Source organism: Strix aluco, chromosome 4 (assembly GCF_031877795.1).
Source record: "Strix aluco isolate bStrAlu1 chromosome 4, bStrAlu1.hap1, whole genome shotgun sequence".
Classification (NCBI taxonomy): Eukaryota; Metazoa; Chordata; class Aves; order Strigiformes; family Strigidae; genus Strix; species Strix aluco.
This window is the reverse complement of record NC_133934.1, coordinates 12,297,387-12,316,858: the sequence shown is the minus strand read 5'-3', so window position 1 is coordinate 12,316,858 and position 19,472 is coordinate 12,297,387. Positions and strand designations below refer to the sequence as shown.

General features: G+C 43.6%; 1 protein-coding gene across 6 annotated transcripts in view; it reads right to left on the bottom strand.

Moving 5' to 3' along the window:
* ABLIM2 (actin binding LIM protein family member 2) overlaps positions 1-19,032 on the bottom strand; it is a 146,847-nt gene extending 127,815 nt beyond the window's left edge. For all 6 annotated transcript variants that reach the window (XM_074822032.1, XM_074822034.1, XM_074822037.1 and 3 more), the window contains exon 1: positions 18,906-19,032. In XM_074822032.1, coding sequence (XP_074678133.1) covers positions 18,906-18,921 — 16 coding nt within the window. In that variant the 5' untranslated portion in view covers positions 18,922-19,032. The remainder of the gene's footprint in view (positions 1-18,905) is intronic.
* Between the last annotated feature and the right edge of the window lie 440 nt (positions 19,033-19,472).

Genomic DNA, 19,472 nt, shown 5'->3' with positions numbered 1-19,472 from the left:
AACCATTTGTGAAAAAAGGAGCAATGCTTTGTCATTCTATGATTACTATGTATTATCTGAAAATCTAAGATCTTTTGATAAAATATTCTTTGGTCAAGATAGTGTCATGGAGGTTTTCTATACGCATAGTAATAATATTATCTTCATTAATAAATACACCACTAACACAGTGCCATTCAGTATGGCACTTGAGAAGGCAGCAAAATCCCTGCACCTCTAATTCAAGAACAACTTTCTGTTATGCTTTACAATTTGCTTCTTCTAAGCCTTCATTTAACTTTCTTTCCAACTGCAGGTCAAATCTGTCACCTAATTCATCATCAGAACAATTACTGACAGTCTGCCAGTAAGGTTATACCTATACCGATGTAATCAACACGTATTTACAAATTGATTAGGCCAATTCCAGTTGTGAGTTCCACTTAGCAGCAGGGAAGGGTAAAGGAAAATTGCTTTAAATCATCTTGTCCTCCAGATAGGCAGCCTATGCGTCCGACACTGTAGCACTGTAACAGCAGTCCCCAAGGATCCTCCAGCAGACTGACATATTTCCCACTTCCACATTTGGACTGTTAATAATTAACAGAGATTGGGAAAAGACAGAAAATAATCTTATTATAACCAATCTGAAAGCTACTGAGATGGAGTTTTTCATTCATTCTCTATGTTCCCTTTTCAAACAGTGAGATTACATCTGTACAAAGGTAGAATTCTAACAATCACATTAAAGTGTGTTCTTCTACTCACAGAGTAAGATTTAATTATTTTACTTAAAGCACTGATCCAAAAACCTTTCAAACACACTCAGACCTGCTCAAAGGCTTTAATGCTTATATGCTAATCCTAGAGTCTGGTATGTATCAATCCTTTTATTAGTCCTATGATGAAGTATGGACATAATTAGAAAATGTAATAAAATAAATTTTGCTCTTTCAAACTTGGAATCATTAAAAAAGTTCCTTTTCTTCATTACCTTTTATAATCATTTTACAGGCAGTTTTATACTAACGAGATTCTACCTCTCCTATCTAGGAATTCACTATATTTTACATTCAGTCCACAAGAAAATAACGGTCCCAAGATTCAACTTGAAATCGAGACACTATCTTAAAATTGGCCTAGTTGTAGTAGCCACATATTAAATTAAAAATGAGAAGCTGAGTACTCTACTATGCAGAAAATCTATACAATATTAGCAATGTATTGTCTTTATTCTCAGGTCAGCTGTACAAGAGATTAGATCTTTTAATTATCTGTCACAGAATGGGAAATAGAAGCCTTGAATCCATTCAGCTGTTCAGTTTATGACCTGGAGAATTAAATCTGACCTCTTCCAAAGTACATCTAAGCATCATGGACACCCTGAGACATAGCTATGGTTTTAAAACACTCATATAACTCTCAGTTGGTATATCATTATGCTACAGAATAACTGAGTTTCCATTGAAAATGTAGGTGTGTCTATATTTTTTGGAAGTGCTGCATGAGAGTCCCAGAAGCATTGCCTTGCTGCCCTGCTCCAGCTTTAAATGCAATTTTAATCACGCCAAAGTCAAGTTTAGCACTCCCACGTGCTATATTTAGAACCACAGAATAATTTAGGTTGGAAGGCACCTCTGGAGGTCATATAGTCCAGCCTCCTGCTCAGCACAGATCCCATTAGATCAGGTTGCCGAGGGCCTTGTTCTGTCCAGATCTGAAAACCTCCAAGGATGGAAGGCCACCACCTCCCTGGGCAACCTGTTCCAGTGCTATACCACCTTCTTGGGAATGTTGTTTTCCCTTATACCTAGTCAGAACTTGCCATGTCACAAGCTGTCATGGTGACTCGTCCTTTTGCCATACACCTCAAGAAGAGTCCGGGTCCATCTTTTCTACAGCCCACCAGTACGAACACGAAGACAGTGATTTTTTGTATCAGAAACAGTGTGGCCAGCAGAGACAGGGAAGGGATCTTACCCCTGTACTCGGCACTGGTGAGGCCGCACCTCGATTCCTGTGTTCAGTTTTGGGCCCCTCACTACAAAAAGGACATTGAATTACTCGAGCGTGTCCAGAGAAGGGCAATGAAGCTGGTGAAGGGTCTGGAGCACATGTCGTATGAGGAGCGGCTGAGGGAACTGGGGTTGTTTAGTCTGGAGAAGAGGAGGCTGAGGGGAGACCTCATCGCCCTCTACAACTACCTGAAAGGAGGGTGCAGAGAGCTGGGGATGAGTCTCTTTAACCAAGTAATAAGCGATAGAACAAGAGGGAATGGCCTCAAGTTGCGCCAGGGAAGGTTTAGACTGGATATTAGGAAGCATTTCTTTACAGAACGGGTTGTTAGGCGTTGGAATGGGCTGCCCAGGGCAGTGGTGGAGTCCCCATCCCTGGAGGTGTTCAAGAGGTGGGTTGACATGGCGCTTGGGGATATGGTGTAGTTGGGATCTGTCAGTGCTAGGTTAACGGTTGGACTAGATGATCTTCAAGGTCCTTTCCAACCTAGATGATTCTGTGATTCTGTGATTTTCTTCCTCAGGCTTGTGCAGGAGCCTGGCTCCCACAGCCCCTCCTTGCACACCCAGCCTCTGACAGTCCAGGTAGCCTGTCCATGGACCTGCTCCACTTCATCCCAGTGGCAGGACCCTGGCACGACAGCAAAACAGACCTGTCAAAAATTCCTAACATGAACATCATCACAAGTGAGTGAGGACACACACTTTAAAGCAGGGTGATTAAAATTAGCCTTCCAAACTCATATTTAGCATCTATCAAAAAGTAACCTGGTGTTCAGTGCTGCTGAACACCTTTAACTTGCAGCATCTTTGCCCATCCAGGTTTCTTTACAAAACCTTCCATCATAATATCATACTACATCATAGTATCATACTACATACCACCTTCCATGATAATATCATACTACATAAATTATAAAGCAAAACTTTTCTCTCTGGATCTGCCATAACGAACTTGGGATGTCCTGGGGGATCAACATTTCTGATTTGAGCATGTAGCTGTAGACCACTGGATTCTAACAGAGTAGAAGCTAATTTTAGGCACACTCATGTATAGATGGCTAAATGAATGACTTTTTTTTTTTTTTCAGATATAAATGTCAGAATAAATGTCTTGTCCCATGGTGCTATCAATCACAATGAATGTGCCTATTTCCATTTACACCTCCTGCCTTCAGATTTGCAGCAGCCTGGCCCAAGGACTGACCCCAAGAATTCAGGAGGAATTTCATTACAACCCTACAAACCAAATATTAGACATACAGTGACCTTGGTGATCCCACCACCAAAAAGTCACAGTGAAGCAGAGAAGTCAAGTTGTCTTTTTAGATCTATGCATACACCAAACATACAAAGAAACCAACCTGGTTTACAAAATTACACATTTGGCATCGTAATTTACCTTAGAAGTAGGGATTTTGTTGAGACAGTAAATACCAATCCCACCTAACCACATATCCGATGGGTCTCAGGCCTTACTGCACAGGTACCCAGTTTCCAGACTCTACACCCCGCACAGGTTCCTTACAATTTAAAGAACAGGCGATGTGATTAACACCTCTAATCTGGTTGCATTTTCCATTTTGGCTGACTGTTTGACATGGAAGCTCTGGGAGTTCTGACTGCAATATAAGCATTGTTAAGTCTCACAATTTTATCACAGCCTTGAAATACTTGACGTTTTAAATTAAGTACCATCACTGGGAGATAAGTGATTATGCAGCAATCTGTTCTCTATTTTTTTATTGTTTTAATTTGGTTCTATTTGTCATAGTTGCAGAAAAAGGTTAAAGGTTTTTAACATTTTAAAAAGTCTCATCATCCCTTTCCTGTGTGAACAACATAAACAAAATCTAAATGGTAAAAAAGAAGCTCCAACTTGTATTCTGATTTATGAATATGGACGCTACTGCTTGCAATTTCTCCCTTAATTTTCTTGTGAGTATACATGGCCTAATTGATAGATCTCAGAGATACTCATAAGGTTTTTGCTGCTGCTTGTATACTATCTGGTAAACTGATGATATTACAGTAACTAAAAAAAAATAGTATAAGATTATTTAAAGTCCTAAAGCTACACTACAATACCTTGCTTTGGAGCAAGAATGCTAATCACGTGGGTTTTGTTGTGAAGCCACCTTTCCATGGTGCGAGGAAGAGCAGACAAAGTAAGCAGGGCACTTCCACTCACCAGTGTAGCCCCAATCGCAGGCAAAAATATTAGGGAAAAAGAGAAAAAAATACTCCCACAGCAAATGATATTCTTCTCGGAAACACCAGAAATGGTCCCTTCATTCCACTCACCAATTCTGCTGCTGTGGTGGGGGAAATAGGATGGCAGTGACAATGCCCTGAGAAATGTAGCTGAGAATCTCCCACCAATCCAAGGCAGGGGCCAAAAGCATCTCCCCAACATGGCTGGTAACAAGGGACCCAAAACTGTCCTCCAGCCTTCCATCCCTTGGAGCCAATCCTGAGCTGCTGGATCTGTCCATGTACCTTTTGTCATAACACTTAATTTTCCAACCCATAAGCAAGATGTCACTGAAATGACTTAACGCATTAAGCTGCTATTTGTTTAATTCTAATGTGGCAAATGCGGCACACTTCAAATAGTTTAGTAGCAACCTACAGTAATCTTTCATAATTTTATTCTAGACCTATTTGCTTACTGATTTTATTTTAAATCATAATTAAAACCTGTTTTCTTGCTTCCTATCTACATTTTTTAAGTGTACTCTTAACTTCACCTTCAGTTTTCCCAAGCTGAATAAACAGAACTATTATCTCAAATAAACATTTAATGCCCTAGCATATTTTATCTACAATTCATTTGCATTAAAATTTACACAAAATAGATGAGAACTTCCAGAATAACGTATTCCATTAATAATTTGCAGCACAATAGTTCATAGATGAGTGGGCTCTGGGGGCTCAACTTTGAGCAATATTTTAGTATCTATGTCTGCACAAGAAAGCTGACCAAAGCTGTATTTGGAATTGGTCTCTGAGTAATATTATCAATAAAGCCTCAATATAATGCCTATGAAGTTTAGCTCTTTTGTGGATTTGCATCAGATGTTGCAGAGCCTTATTAGCTTGATGAACTATAAGCGTGTATTAGTACAATTAATCCTCTTGCATGTAGCTGCACTGCTTTGATAAGCCAGCATCCCTAGCATTAGCACTTCTGGTTTCTTGAGACTCTCTGGGCACGTGTAAGAGAAATTTAATTTGCCAGTGCCCTACCCTGATGCTCTGCCATGACACACTTTGACAGGCATTCCCTATGGGGGCTGTAGGCTTCAGGGCTGGCTGCTTTTCATCTGTGGCTTCATGTCAACAGCTCTGAAAATAACCCTTACGACTTTCTTAAAATAAACTATAAAATTGAACAAATTTTGGAGTACCCTTTTCAAAATATAGCTTCTAAAACATACGCTTCTGTGGTCTGAAGCCCAGTTAAAGCCCATTATTGTATGATATTGAGGATTTCCTGCAAAGAAACACCTGTCAGCACTTTTCCTTACACCAGGCCCATTGAACTTGATGGAGGTCAAACAACCACTCCTCATCAACAAAACTGCAATGACCCATATGCATGACAAGTGTAGGCACAACCCACTGGAGAAAGGCTTCAAACAACACAAAAGCTTAAATGAGTTTGTTCAACAGCACAGTTCTTCGTAACTACCCAGTGCTGGTGCTGCACTGGTCCCCAGTGGACACCCCCTGGTCTGACCTGTCTGCTCCACGTTTCATTTACATGGTTCTTGTTATGCAGATGGTCTTTCCCCCAGTATTAAATTATCATAGAATCATAGAATGGTTTGGGTTGGAAGGGACCTTAAAGATCATCTAGTGCCAACCCCCTTGCAATGGGCAGGGACACCTTCCACTAGACCAGGTTGCTCAAAGCCCCGTCCAACCTGGCCTTGAACACTGCCAGGGAGGGGGCAGCCACAGCTTCTCTGCGCAACCTGTTCCAGTGTCTCACCACCCTCACAGTAAAGAATTTTTTTCCTCATATTTAATCTAAACCTACCCTCTTTCAGTTTGAAACAGTTACCCCTCATCCTATCACTACACTCCCTGATCAATAGTCCCTCCCCACCTTTCCTGTAGCCCCTTTAAGTACTGGAAGGCTGCTATAAGGTCCCCCCAGAGCCTTCTCTTCTCCAGACTGAACACCCCCAACTCTCTCAGCTTGTCCTCATAAGGGAGGTGTACCAGCCCCAGTGGTTACAGTCTTACTATACCAGTGGTTACACTCTTCTGGAACTATGAAATGATCACAAGGTGATGGCAAACACAAGAATATAGGCACTTGATGCTGCCATACAGAGAGCATTAGGGGACAATCAGTGTGATGCACTTCGGTCAGATTTTTCATAAAATGAACTTGGTTGTTTCGATGTCTTTTGAACAGAAGTGCTATGTGTGGCTTGGAGTAGGTCCACTTTATACAAATGTACCCAGTAAACAAGCTCGACTCAGTACAAGTCTTCAGGACTGAAATAATCTTCACCCCAATAACTAAGCTTTCGGGTCACTGACACCTGTTATCAGTCTGATCTGGAATGGATCACAGATATTTTTCCAAATTACCTACTGTATTTATGTGCTTATGACTGATGAAAGCTGCAAAAATTGAAAAATTGGAAAGCTGCCTCCATCCCCAGCTTCCTTACTGGGCTAGGAAAAGGAGATGGGCGAGCAGAGAGAAAAGCTGGGGCTTTTCCACTTTTCTGTATGTATCTGTAACACTGGCCTTTGGGGAACTATTAACTTAAGCCTGCCTCTAGAGGAAAGAGCTGCATCTTATCTCTTTGCTGCGTTACGTCACCTTTAGAGAGCTTTAAACAACTGGCAAGTGACAGTGGCAGCTGCTGGCAAGGGTCTGCTGGGAGAGTCATCACTGTGGGCTGCACAGATTCCTTGGTGGGGCTGCACACTTGCAGCTCGGGTGCCAGTACGTGCAGACTTTTCCTACCATGTAAAACTAAAAGAACATTTTCTGGATTAGGTTCTTGTGGGATTTCTTTTTAAAGTATTGTACGTGTGCAGTCTTATCTGATGGGTGACACCAGCTGCAATCTTGATTTCTTTTTCAAGTGAAATTTCCTCATGGATATGATCCAGACAGAAACAAAAAACTGGGGGGGGGGGGGGGGGGGGGGGGGAGGGAAATATTTAGGCTGCCTGGGGCATGGAGTTAACAGCAGGAAACTGGCTTTATTGCAGTTGGTTTTTACAATCCCAACTCTTCCCTGCCTCCTTGAGCCACTATAGAAGCTAAGGACCAGATATTATTTTCAAAACTTAGTGGAAGATGGCAAACAAATTAAGCTTTCATTTTCCTTTCCTACTTCTGTAGACAAATGTCAACCACTCATGCCAGTGCCAAAAATAACTCAAACCGCGTTAAGCCTTATGCACATGAAGTCAGAGTGACCTAATGGATGCAACATTTAATTCAGACTTCGGTATTTCAGATTCTCTTCCTCTTGACAAATCCTACCAAACAAGTCACAAATGTCTTCTCAATTCTCCTGTGTGTACAAACAAATTCCCTTCTCTTGTGAGAGCTCTGCAGTCAATTAACCAAAAATATTATTAAAAAGCTAAATATATTTACAAAAATACACAGCACCAACAATATAGTCATTGAATTCTACTAAAAAGAAACCCTGACATCAAAGAACATAAATGTAAAGAGTGATACACACTACCAAAAAAGTGAGGAGTTCCTGCAAATTATGGCAGAGCTTTCCCAAAGAGATGATGTTATCTTCCAGCTTGGGACCAAAAATAATATGTTTGTTTATACAGTACACAAAGCCAGAGACAGCACCTCCTCCCAAAAGTTTACAAACAACATAAACTGCAGTCAGACGCAATATAGGGAATATTAATATAACAGTGATTACCTTATTAATTACATTATTTGTATTTAAAAGTTTTCTGATTTTTATTGCATTAATAATTTAAGGCATAACATTTTAAGATGCTTACACAGAAGCATACAACAAAAAGTCTAAATAAATTGATAAAAAGAGACTTTAACTCTGACAGCAAGATGCAATGGTCATCTCAGAAGCAGCAGAAGAGACGGCAGCCTAGAGACAGCAAGGAGTGAAACACGTAGGGTGACTTGTTTACGGGTCAGTACAACAGCTCTCCTGGATAGCTCTTATTGTCCATCCAAAGTCCTTCCTCCCTACTGCTCAAGTGCTATACATAGCTATCAAGTTGAAATGCCAAATAGACTGTGACTAATATAGGTTCTTTGGTAACTGTTAATTCCTTGTAGTACCGTAATATCAATGCAGTGGAAATACTTCCCATATTATAATTTTTTTTCCATAGCATAATTACCATAATCTCCCTAGAAAATTCATAGGGGCTACCTGTTAAACTTCAGTCCTTTGCCTTCTAGCACAATAGTCATCACCTGCCTCCCAGATCCACAGCACGGAGCCACAGGGCAGACTAAGAGTAGGAAGCTTGTTTTAACAGGCCAAGGTTTGCTCTTTACTCACTGCTAAAGTCTCTGTAAGCGACACTGGATGCACGACTCCTTAAAATACATTCACAGATTCATTTATGGAAAATAGGTTCAATTAGAGAAAACAGAAAATTATTTTTTTATTAAAAAAAATATAAACCAGTACAGCATTTTCTAAGCAAGCAGAGTGATTAGTACAGAAATGAACCACCAGGAGAAGCAATAGGTTCATTATTTTTTATTATCTTGAGGGAAGACAGCTCTGACTTTGCAGACAACTTAGTATTGGGATATGTGAGTGAAAACAACCAGTTATATAGCATAGTAGAAGATTGGATGGTTTAGCAACTGAATTTGACCTATAACCTAGACAATGTCATAAAAATAGTTTAAACAGATAACTAAAAATTAATTTCAGAACTAATATGGGTGAGCTTTTTGATGGCCACAGTGCAGGCAGCTATACTGAAAGCATCCATCGCTATTAAATACATAATTACTGACCTTAGGAAACACATGTATGAGACCAAAATTACCAGAATTGAAGCTGGGACTGCCTCCAATATATAGCATTCCTATCTATTTCCAAAAATATTAAGTACCCTTGTATTTAGAAAGGCTCTAAGAAGTTTCCTTTTTCTAATTCATAACAGGACGGGTAAATCAAGCAAGTATCCAACCAACGTTACGGCAGTTTCTGACAGCTTTAGATTAACAGTCAGGCTTCTTCTGCCAACTTAAATTTGCAGCTCGTGCTGTTTGCTGCTTTCTAAAATAGGCATAACTATGGCATGCTTCTAGATCTATGTAGACCTTATGTGCTTCAGAGACAAGATGCAGAAAGCCCAGTCGAGCATTTCTTCAGAGCTGGCAGCATTACCCTAATGTCAGTCTCATATTCTTTACAGGACACAGACCATGTTGTTCCCACGGAAAATCAGCCTTGACCTTGGTAAAAAACTCAGGCATATCGCAAATTAAAATTATAAATCTATGGAAAGAAACGTGAAATGGGTGCCTATCGTTTCAGTAGTTTTCCTGAAACTGTAGCATATCACTTCAGTCCAGAAAGATTGTTTAACCCCAAAGTTTAGAAGTAACAGGAGGTAAGGGTCCTCAGCACAACCTAGGTTTCAGTCTTAGGTCAAATCCAATTAATAATATAGACACAATTGCCACAGTTTGAGCTCAGAGGGCAACTGAGTACCACGCAGCCACTCACTCCCCCTTTCCCCACTCAGGACTGGGAAGGAGAAAATAAAGCAAAAGGCTCTGGAATTGAGATAAGGACAGAGAGGAATGACTAATCCATAATGATCATGGGCAAAAGACAGACTCATTAGGGGAAGAAAAAAACAACATAAAATTAATTCAGACACTAACAACAACAACACTTAACAGAGTAGAACAGTGAGAAGCATTACCATATCTTAAGAACACCTTTCCTCCATCCCTCCCTTCTTCCTAGGCTCAGCTTTGCTCCCGATATCTCTACCTCCTCCTCTGCCCAGCAGTACAGGGGGGCAGGGGATGGGGAGTGAGGACAGTCCTGCTGCTCCTTCTTCCTCAGGGGGGTGCGTGGGTGGGTGGGGTGGAAATCCTCACATTTTTCTCCTGCTCCAGCGTGATTCCCCTCTCATGGGAGACAGTCCTCCACAAACTTTCCTCGGTGTGAGTCCTTCCCATGGGATGCAGCTGCTCCCATGCTGCTCCGGTGTGGGTCCCTCCCGCATGCTGCGATTCTCCCAGCACCAAACCACAACAGCACGGGCTTCTCACAGAGTCCCGGCCTTCTTTGGGTGCAGCCACCTGCTGCGGCCTGGGGTCCTCCACAGGCTGCAGGGGGGCATCTGCTCCACCGGTGGCCTCCATGGGCTGCAGGGGCACAGCCTGCCCTCTCACCACGGGCTGCACGGGGGTCTCTGCTCCAGCGTACCTCCCCCCCTCCTCCTCCTTTCTCCCACTGACCTCAGTGTTTGCATAGATGTCCTCCTCGCAACTCCTCCTCACAAGTCCCAATCCTCTCAGGTTCCCCTTCTTAAATAGATCATCGCAGAGGCATGGCCACCATCACTAATTGGCCTGGCCTTAGCCAGAGGCGGGTCCGACTTGGAGCCAGGGGAGCTTCAAGAAGCTTCTCACAGGGGCCGCCACTGTAGCCCCCTCCCCTGCTACCAAAACCCTGCCACTCACACAAACCCAGCACAACAGTCAAAGATACAGCAGCATAACTGGGTAGCTCTATTACGATTTTAAGCTCTATTAATATATAAGCAGAACTTTATTGTTAGGCTGGCTTTTTGCAATGAAATCTAGGTCACGCTACTAAAAATGAGCTAAAATTTGGCATTTGAGGTGATGCATCAGTACCATCTTGAAAAACATTCAAGACCAAAATGGACACAATTAGCCACTTGTGGTCATTAGTTCCCAGGTCAGGATGATGGGCACAGCTGGACACAGGCTACTGGACCACACAGACATTTAATCTGAGCTGCTACAGACAGCGTTATGATCTTAAATAATGACAATAGATGTGGCATACAGCAAGCCGAAACATAAATGCTTATTACTAAAGGTTTTATGGTTCATAAGGACAGAAGCCTTAAAGAAGATGCTAGAAAAGCTTTGATTCTTCTCACAGCCAACAATTAAGACAGTCTTTGAGATGCTTGTTATCTTAGTCATGTACCATAAAAAGCCATAGCTATTAGAATAAAAAAGTTAAAATTTTTACATCTAATTCCGTACTAAGGCACGTAAATAAATGCCCTGGTTTCAGAGTGACAGAACACTCTGCAGTTCACAGTGATTTCACCCATGGGCGACGGATGCTTAGCACTCCTCAAAGTCCCAGCACTGATGGAGAAGTCGGATGTTCACACTAAACTCTCTGTCCCAGTTGAGGGGGAGCTCTGCAGCTGCACATACATACATACATAACCCCCAGGGGAGGTCTGCATCTTTCGGCAACTGTTCAACAGATTTGTGGTACATAAACCCTGTTTCTCCACAGGGCCTGGTGCAATAGAGCTTACAAACGTTCACACATGAAGCTGACACTAGTTTTTCTCCAATTTTCCAAGGCAGGAATGAGCCATCAAAGCATAGCCAGGAAGACTGGCTGGTAAATGGCCACACAAAACATGCAAGATTCATCTACCTGTAGATCTCTGTGGCAGCTCAACGGGAGCTCTGCAGTCATGCTTAAGTTTGGCTTCAGATACCCACAAAAAAATTTGGACCAGATGTCCAGAGGTCCAGCTCACAGCAGGTCAATCTTCAAAGTTAGGTCAGGTTGCTCAGGCATTTGCCAAACAAATTTTGAAAATCTCTGAGGCTGGAGATTTCACAGCCTCTCCAGGCATCATCCCTCCAGGGTTCAGGCACTCGCATTGTGCTTTTTTTTTTTTTCCTTACAACCAGTGAGAATTTCCCTTGCTACACCTCCTGACTGCTGCCTCTTGCCCTTTTTCCACGCACCTGTGAGAGGAGCTTGGATCCACCTTCCCTGTACCCACCCATTAAGAGGTTGAAGACCGCAATTCAATTCTCCTTGGCCTTCTCTTCTCCAGGTGGAACAAAACCAGACCTCTCCACCTCCCCTTGCAGGCCACACACTCGAGGGATGCACACAGCAACTCCTCTCGCTGCACGAACCCCGGTAGGATTTGGGGCTGGACTTTGTTGACTAATTGGGTGGGAACACTGTACCTAAGTCTACACTATTAGTCATGGAGAGCTTCAAGACAGCATGCAAACCAGTGCTGCCCTCTTATCACCAGTATTTACCTACTGTCTGGGCTCAGGCACACTTCTGTCACTGCTCCAAAGCCAATGGCAGAACATGGGGTTTAATTTAGTCTGAGCAGGGCAGAAGCCGCTAAGAACAGCGAGGCTCAGAACACAAGCAGAAACCCTACAACTGGCACTCTTTGAGCCTGACTTACAGCCAGGTTAACAGATAGCAGAACGGAGAGCATATGTGCAAGTCACAGGGGTGAGGTGTTCGAGTTGCTGCCAGACACTCGCTACAACTCGCGGCGCAGACATACGCAGCCCCAGCTGTTCCCGACTGCCTCGTATCCCAGTTGCGGGATTTGGCTGCAAACCCTTTTCCATTCCTGTCTTCCCGTCATCAAGGGTAATAGTGGCAATATGGTCCATATCTATGGTTTCCTTTGGTCTCTGTGCCCTACACAATTATATATGCAACCTTAAAGATCAGATCCTCTGTGTCTGTGTTGCATCTAAAAGTGTAACCCAGTGATTGCTTCAGTGCTGCTGGCATTGCAAACCAAACACCAAAGCAAGGCAAACCCTACAAGACTCTGTAAAGCCCAACTTAGCTGAACTCTATCAAAAATCCTCAGCAGTCTGTTACAAGGTAAAGAACAGAATTTCCTGTTTGACTTGCAGATCCCAGCTAAGTTTGCAATACTGAGAACATCAACAGGAAAAGAGAGGTAAAGAATTTGTAAACAGAGCAAAGCAAATGAAAGTAACTGAGATGAAAATAAAGATGAAACTGTAAAAATATTTTTCATGACTTCTAGAGCATTCACATCCTTTTAAACAGCAATATTTGCAGCAATCTGGGATTTAAAAATGTACTTCAATAAACTCTCTTGACAGAGGTAAAAATAAGTCAAGCAAAAACCGAAGTGGTCTGTGATCAAGAACTCTCCAAATTAATCACTGCATAAGGCTGCCTATTCATTTACTCCCACTTAGCGCTGCTCAGCAGAGAAGATGACAGTATATATTCAGACAACAACTAGTAAACTGCTTTATGTATTACTTCTGAAATGCCCTTCTATCCATGAATCCTCAAGTCACATACCCGTGAAGGGCGGGAGGTATATGACCTATTTTCTAAAGTGGCAAAAGTTCTTGTATGACAGGTTCTGTGGCTTCTTCTTCATATAATATGTATCAAACTTTAACTCCTTCTACTTCACCAAGGATTTCAACATATGAACAATGTCACAGGGATTCAATTTTACTTTGTCATCCTCTGAAACAGACTTGAAGGAACACAACTACTGTATGCTTAGTGCTTCACGTTTATACTATACACAGTTATTTCACTCCATAAACCAGTACAGCTGATGAATTCTAATTTTTTTTTTCCCTGAAGCTCAAATTAATTTGGCGAGAAGAGGAAGAATGTGGGACCATCACATTTCATCCTCTTCTGAAGTATCAGAGAGTTCCCCATTCTAGAAACGAGAGGTACTCGAAAACTTCGAAGAAACTGGATGCTGTTATTTGTGAGCACCTACTATGCAGTAACAACCGAGATACCACACTTGTTCCTCATATCCACCAGGAGAAGCAACTGCAGTCTGTTACTCTTTTACAATTACAGTATTACTTAAGTCTTTAAAATATCACTAGTGATACCTCACAATTCAGGAATGTTTATTTTTCATGGCCAATTGCATTTAGACTTTGTTTTCCTTCAACTACAAATCAAACAACTTGTCCTATAGGATCAAGAGAATCTCCAAAATAGAGTTATTGACCAATTTGATTAATGCCAGTAGAAGAATGATTTGCTTTTACAGAGAAAGGGAGAAGAACGGCTCCTAAAGCGGACAGAAATATTCACTGAATGGTGTTTATATTCCTGTCACATAGCTTTTCTGAAATGGAAAAATAAGTAACCGTGCTTCGTGCAAAACAATACTCCATCTAGATTTCAGAGCACGACCATCAACTAATAAGCTGTGAAAAAAACATTCCAACATTTCAGACAGTAACAGTTAAGGACCTTGACACACTGCTAATGGATCTTGACATGGGGAATAATCTAAATTCAGAAATATTTGCCTTAAGGTTATATTTATGGATGCAGACAGCAAGCCAGCAAATTGTCCAAGAATCTCAAAGGCCCATCCGCTGCCCTGCATCTGATGCTGGGCTTTGTGCAGAGGCACAGCTCTGCTGGCTGTGTCCCCTCTCATCCCGGCGCTTACAGAGCTCTGCTTCGAAAAGCCCCAAGCAGCGCAGCCCATTTCCACACAAATGTGTTTAATTCATTACTGAAAGTGGTGGATGCTTTGTTTGGGAACCCAAGGTCTGAAGGTGAGTTAATGGCACCAGCAATCCCCTAGGAGGACTGGAAAATGCAGTGATGAGCTTAAAGTTAACAACAGTCAAGAGCTATGTGTTTCCATTGCTAAAAGCCCGAGTTTCTGTAGTGTAGAGGGGGAATGATTTATAAAATTAGGTAGAATTAAAATCAGTTTCCTCACTTCTCCTTGAATGTAGGCCAGCCCATTGCATAGAAGAGGGTAAGAGGGAAAAGGTTACCTCAGTAGCCATGCTTTGATTAATTTTTCAGTTTTCTTTACATTTCTTTTTTTTTTTATGAGGTTTTTATGACAAAGTTGATTATTGGGCATTAAATACATAAGCCATTAATGTCCTGAGAAGCAAAACTGAAAGTATACTGACTTTAACATTGCACTGAAATGACAGTCAGGTGTGTACAGATACCAGCCACGGAGGATGCTCATTACCGTACAGATGCTGCACTGCAAACAGGCAACTTGGCAAGAAATAGATCTTGCTCACAAAGCCAAATGTCTGGGTTTTTTAAAGCAGAACTAGCCACTTCCCAGAGATCTCCTGCAGCGTGGGGCAGCACATGAAGGCCTGTGGCAGACAGGATGTCCTGCAGTCAGAAGCTACCAGCTGATGTACCATCACCTGATAATCTCTTCTGACCTATTTCATCCTCTCGTAACTGTGCTGTACATTCTTACAATCCAAGAACAGGATGCCATTTAACAGATGTCATACACTGAGCTGAGATCCTTTTCAGAATCTTCAACCAAAAACCTTAAAGAATCCTAAGATATGGCTTCCTGTTTTTTACAGTCTAAGAAATTATATACAGTCTATGCAATTCAACTTCAGAGGAAGAAAATACCATTAGGAAATACATGTCATTGCCTTCCCCGCACCCCCCCCCGGGAAACATGGCTAAAATGGCAGTGAAATGAAGTAGTTCTAGTTCTGTTTAATTACAAAATTTGGAGGACTGCATGCTATAATCTGTACACGTTCATTTCTTGGAGAACTCCAAAGCAAGTCAACCTCTTACTGCTCCTATCTAGTAATTCAACACTCTCTTCTACTAGTGCTCAAAATGAAGGGCTGAAAGCAAAACACTGTATCTAACTATAAAATATACTACACACTGAAACAGTCATACTATTGTCTCCAGAGAAGATTCCTGTCAGCGTATTTGCATGTGAACTTTGAAAAGGAATTAAGCATCTCCCAAGCAGAGCAGCACCCTGTGTGACCAACCTGTGTAACCTCTTCTGTAACCAGAATCACTATGTTCCTGCTTCATTTGGGCTGCGACACTCCCATTAGCTGTTCTCTGATCCAGACAATCAAATTTTTCCTCTAATATAATAGTTTAAAGACTAAATAGCTGTGTGAATTTGTGTCATGACATTTAATTTAATCTAATCTAAGATAATTCACCTAGTACGTAATTAGCTCTGCGATTCCTCTTTTTTTGCACTTAAATAATAGACACCATGATATCCTATTTCTGGGAATTGATGAGAACCTAGTTTTCTCAATTTCAAATTTGTAACATACTCTGTTCTTCTTGCTATGATTTCAAGATGGCAAAGAACTGAAATATCAGAGTCATAACCATATCATAAACTCTTAAAAAGTACATATAGAATCCTAAAAGTACAGCCATGTTATACAAATCTCCTAGGTATAAAAAAGCAGTGAATGGGTTCTTTCTCAGAAAGTTTCAGCCAAGATCAATGGATTGGAATATGGAAGGCAGCTGAGGAAAATCATGTGTGGAAAAATCTAATTACAACGTATGTAATAACACATTTGAGCTGTGTTTTACTATGCCACATGATCATATGCTTTCTAGATTTTAAATTACAGCATGAGTCTGCAATCCATTAATACAGAATGATGGTTCAAAGCATGTACTACTGAGCCACTTCAAATTTTATTACCTGTATCTATGTATTACAAACTAAATCATGTTTACCAAACATAAGCATTTGTATATCTAAAGCCAAATCTTAGGGTTAAAATGGCAAGGCAGGGTCGCAGGGTTGCCTAAAACCCTCTTGATAGAGATAGCTAATGATGTGTTGCATCGGCACAAGAGGGGGGACTGACTGAGCAAAGGTTTCTGGAGTGACAAGCACAGATCCACAACAGCTTACTCCATCTCAAGAGTAACAGGAAGAGCGGAGATTTCTCCTGGATTATGAAAACAGTGCAGAAATTCCTCGTACCTTCTGTGGGGCTGATTTTAATACCTCATTGCACCCTTATTTTCTTTGCAGAACCAGAAACATCCTTCTGTACAGTAAACACAAAACTCCGAATTAAAGCCTTTCCATAGTAATTTTGGTGGAAAGCTTTTGGAAACAGGGATTTTAGTCAAATTGTGGCATTAAATTTGCTGTACAATACTTGCCCCATTGACGTTAATGGAAAATTTCCATTGATTTTGCAGAGTAGATGTGGGCTCCTCACATTTAATTTATCATGAAAATTGGTTGTAAATTGTTTACATAGTCCACACAGACATGCAAAATCAAAATTTGGAAACATCAAAGCTAAACCTACACTTAAAACCAATATTCCTAAAACTGCCAGTTATACTTTCAAATGAGAGCTAAGAACTCTCAGGGGTTTTTTCCACTCTCTTTTTTCCCAGGATGTTATTTTTATCTTGGCATGGTTCATTTTTGCTATTTCATTTACACCATGTTTGGTGCAATTACTGAGATAGAATTGTGTCAAGTCTCCCCTGCACTAGACTGTTATCCACTAACTTTTCTATTGGGTTTATAACTTTACAATCTATTTACAGGCATTTTAAATATTATAAAGATACAACTTTGGACTTTAACACACCCTCTGCCAACATCCGTTCTACTGCTACAGAATTTAAATGTTTCACAGTATTTCATGTTCTTCAGTTAGAAATTACAGACGAGTAGCCAAAGATAGGATTCTGTGCTGGAGTTTAATCATCTCCAGTGCAGATGTCGCCAGCTGCATTAACCATCTCCATTCCCCTTAGAGATGGACAACAGACAGGATTTCCAGCACACTATTCGATTCACCCTGAAACTCTGCTCTCACCTGCACCCCCAGACACCTGCCCTGGCCTGGGCACTTCTCTGGAGAGGACTGGCATGCTGGCAGTGAATGTTTCATCCACAGCCCACGTGGGAACGTGGATGATTGGCACACATGGAAATATTTACACCTTCAACAGACATAAGGAAATGCCAAACTAGGTTTTTAGCTGAAGTCTCTGGCAGGTGTCTGACCCCAGGTCTCACACTGTTCTTACAAGGAGCTCGTTTTCCTCTTTGTTTGCCCTAGGCTCTCATTTGGCTCGCTATGAGGATGTGATATGATTAAGCATGTTGACATACAGAGTCACCACGTAATTGTAGCTATTCAATGTCTCCCTGTTGTTGTGGCAGAGGGTATATTTAGCAGCTACAGTTACCCTCAGAGACAAAATACACAGTCAACTCTCAAAGCCTCCACCTTCCCCCTATGCCCAACCCTGTATTTGCGTTAAAGACTGTAATATTTCGCGATCAGCTGTGCTCTTGAGCAACCACCCCCCGCTGCCACACAACGCAGATGAATGCTGAATCGCTGGAAAACACAATTCCAAGTCAGTTCTCAAATTTTTCATGTATCACAGGATAAATTACTTTTGTATTGCCCTGGGCAACTGGATCCCTCCGGGTAGGACCGCTAGCTAGCGAGGGCTCCATGAACCCTCCGTGATTTTCACCTTCTCCATCAGTCACCACGGTATCTCGGCCAGCAGAAAAGGCCGGGATTTTAACCCAAATATCCCCGTCTGCGGAGCCGCGTGCTCCCACCCCCCGGGACACCGGGCGGGGAGAGAGGCAGCAGCGAGACACCCTCCTCCCCGCCGAGCCGTGCCCTGGGCTACCGGCCGCGGCGGTACACGGACCCGGGGCTCCTCCCGCCGCGGCCGGCCCGGCCCGTCCCGCAGGGCTCCCGCCGGGGCGCGGGCGGCGCCCGGGGCGATGCCGCGCAGGGTCCGGCCGCCCCGGCACGGCGGCGGCAGCCGCAGCTCCTCCCGCCCGGCAGCGTCCGCGGCTGCGGCAGTACAGCTCTTCTTCCCCCCCCCCCGCCCCGAGATACATACACAGGCGCGTATTTTCTCTTTGGTTGGGTTTTTTTTAGGTTACCAATTTTTAGCCGGCTCCCCCTGCCCGCACCCCGCAGAGCAGCCGCGCCGCAACGTGACGTGACAGACCCCACAGCGGGGCAGCGGCCACGTCCCCTTCCCAAACACCGAGGGGGCTCCTGGGCTGCGCCCCGCGCCCGCCTACCTGTGCCGGTGCTCATGGCGCGCAGGAGGAGCCGCGCCTGCCGCCGCTCCCCGCCGCTCCCGCCGCCGCCCGTCACCGCGCCCCCGCGGGCGGCACCGCCACCGGCACCATCCCCGCCCGCCGCCGCGGCCGCGCAGCGGGGCAGGCGCCGCCCCCCCGCCCCCCCCGGCAGGTGCCGCGCACCCACAGCCGCGGCGCGGCGCGGCGGGCACCTTGGGAAGTGTAGGCAGCTCCGCGCCGCCCCGCGCAGCCGCCCGCGGACTACATCCCCCTCCGTGCCCTGCTGCGGCCGCGGGGGAGGCTCCGGCCCCGCCGGTTCTGCGGGCGGAGCGGCTGCAGCGCTCCCCGCCCGCCGTCCGCCGGCGGAGGCTTCCCCGCCGTCTGGGCGAGAGCCCTCACCTGCTCGCCCGCCAGCTCTCCCTCCAGCCCTGCCGTGCGCCGGCGGTGAGGTCTGCCGCTGCATTTTCCTGCCCTCCCCGCGCTCGGTTTGTCTGATGCCCGAGCAAAGCAAACGGGTGCACAGGTGCTTTGGCGTGTCCCCAGCGCGCCCAGGGAATGACGAGGAGG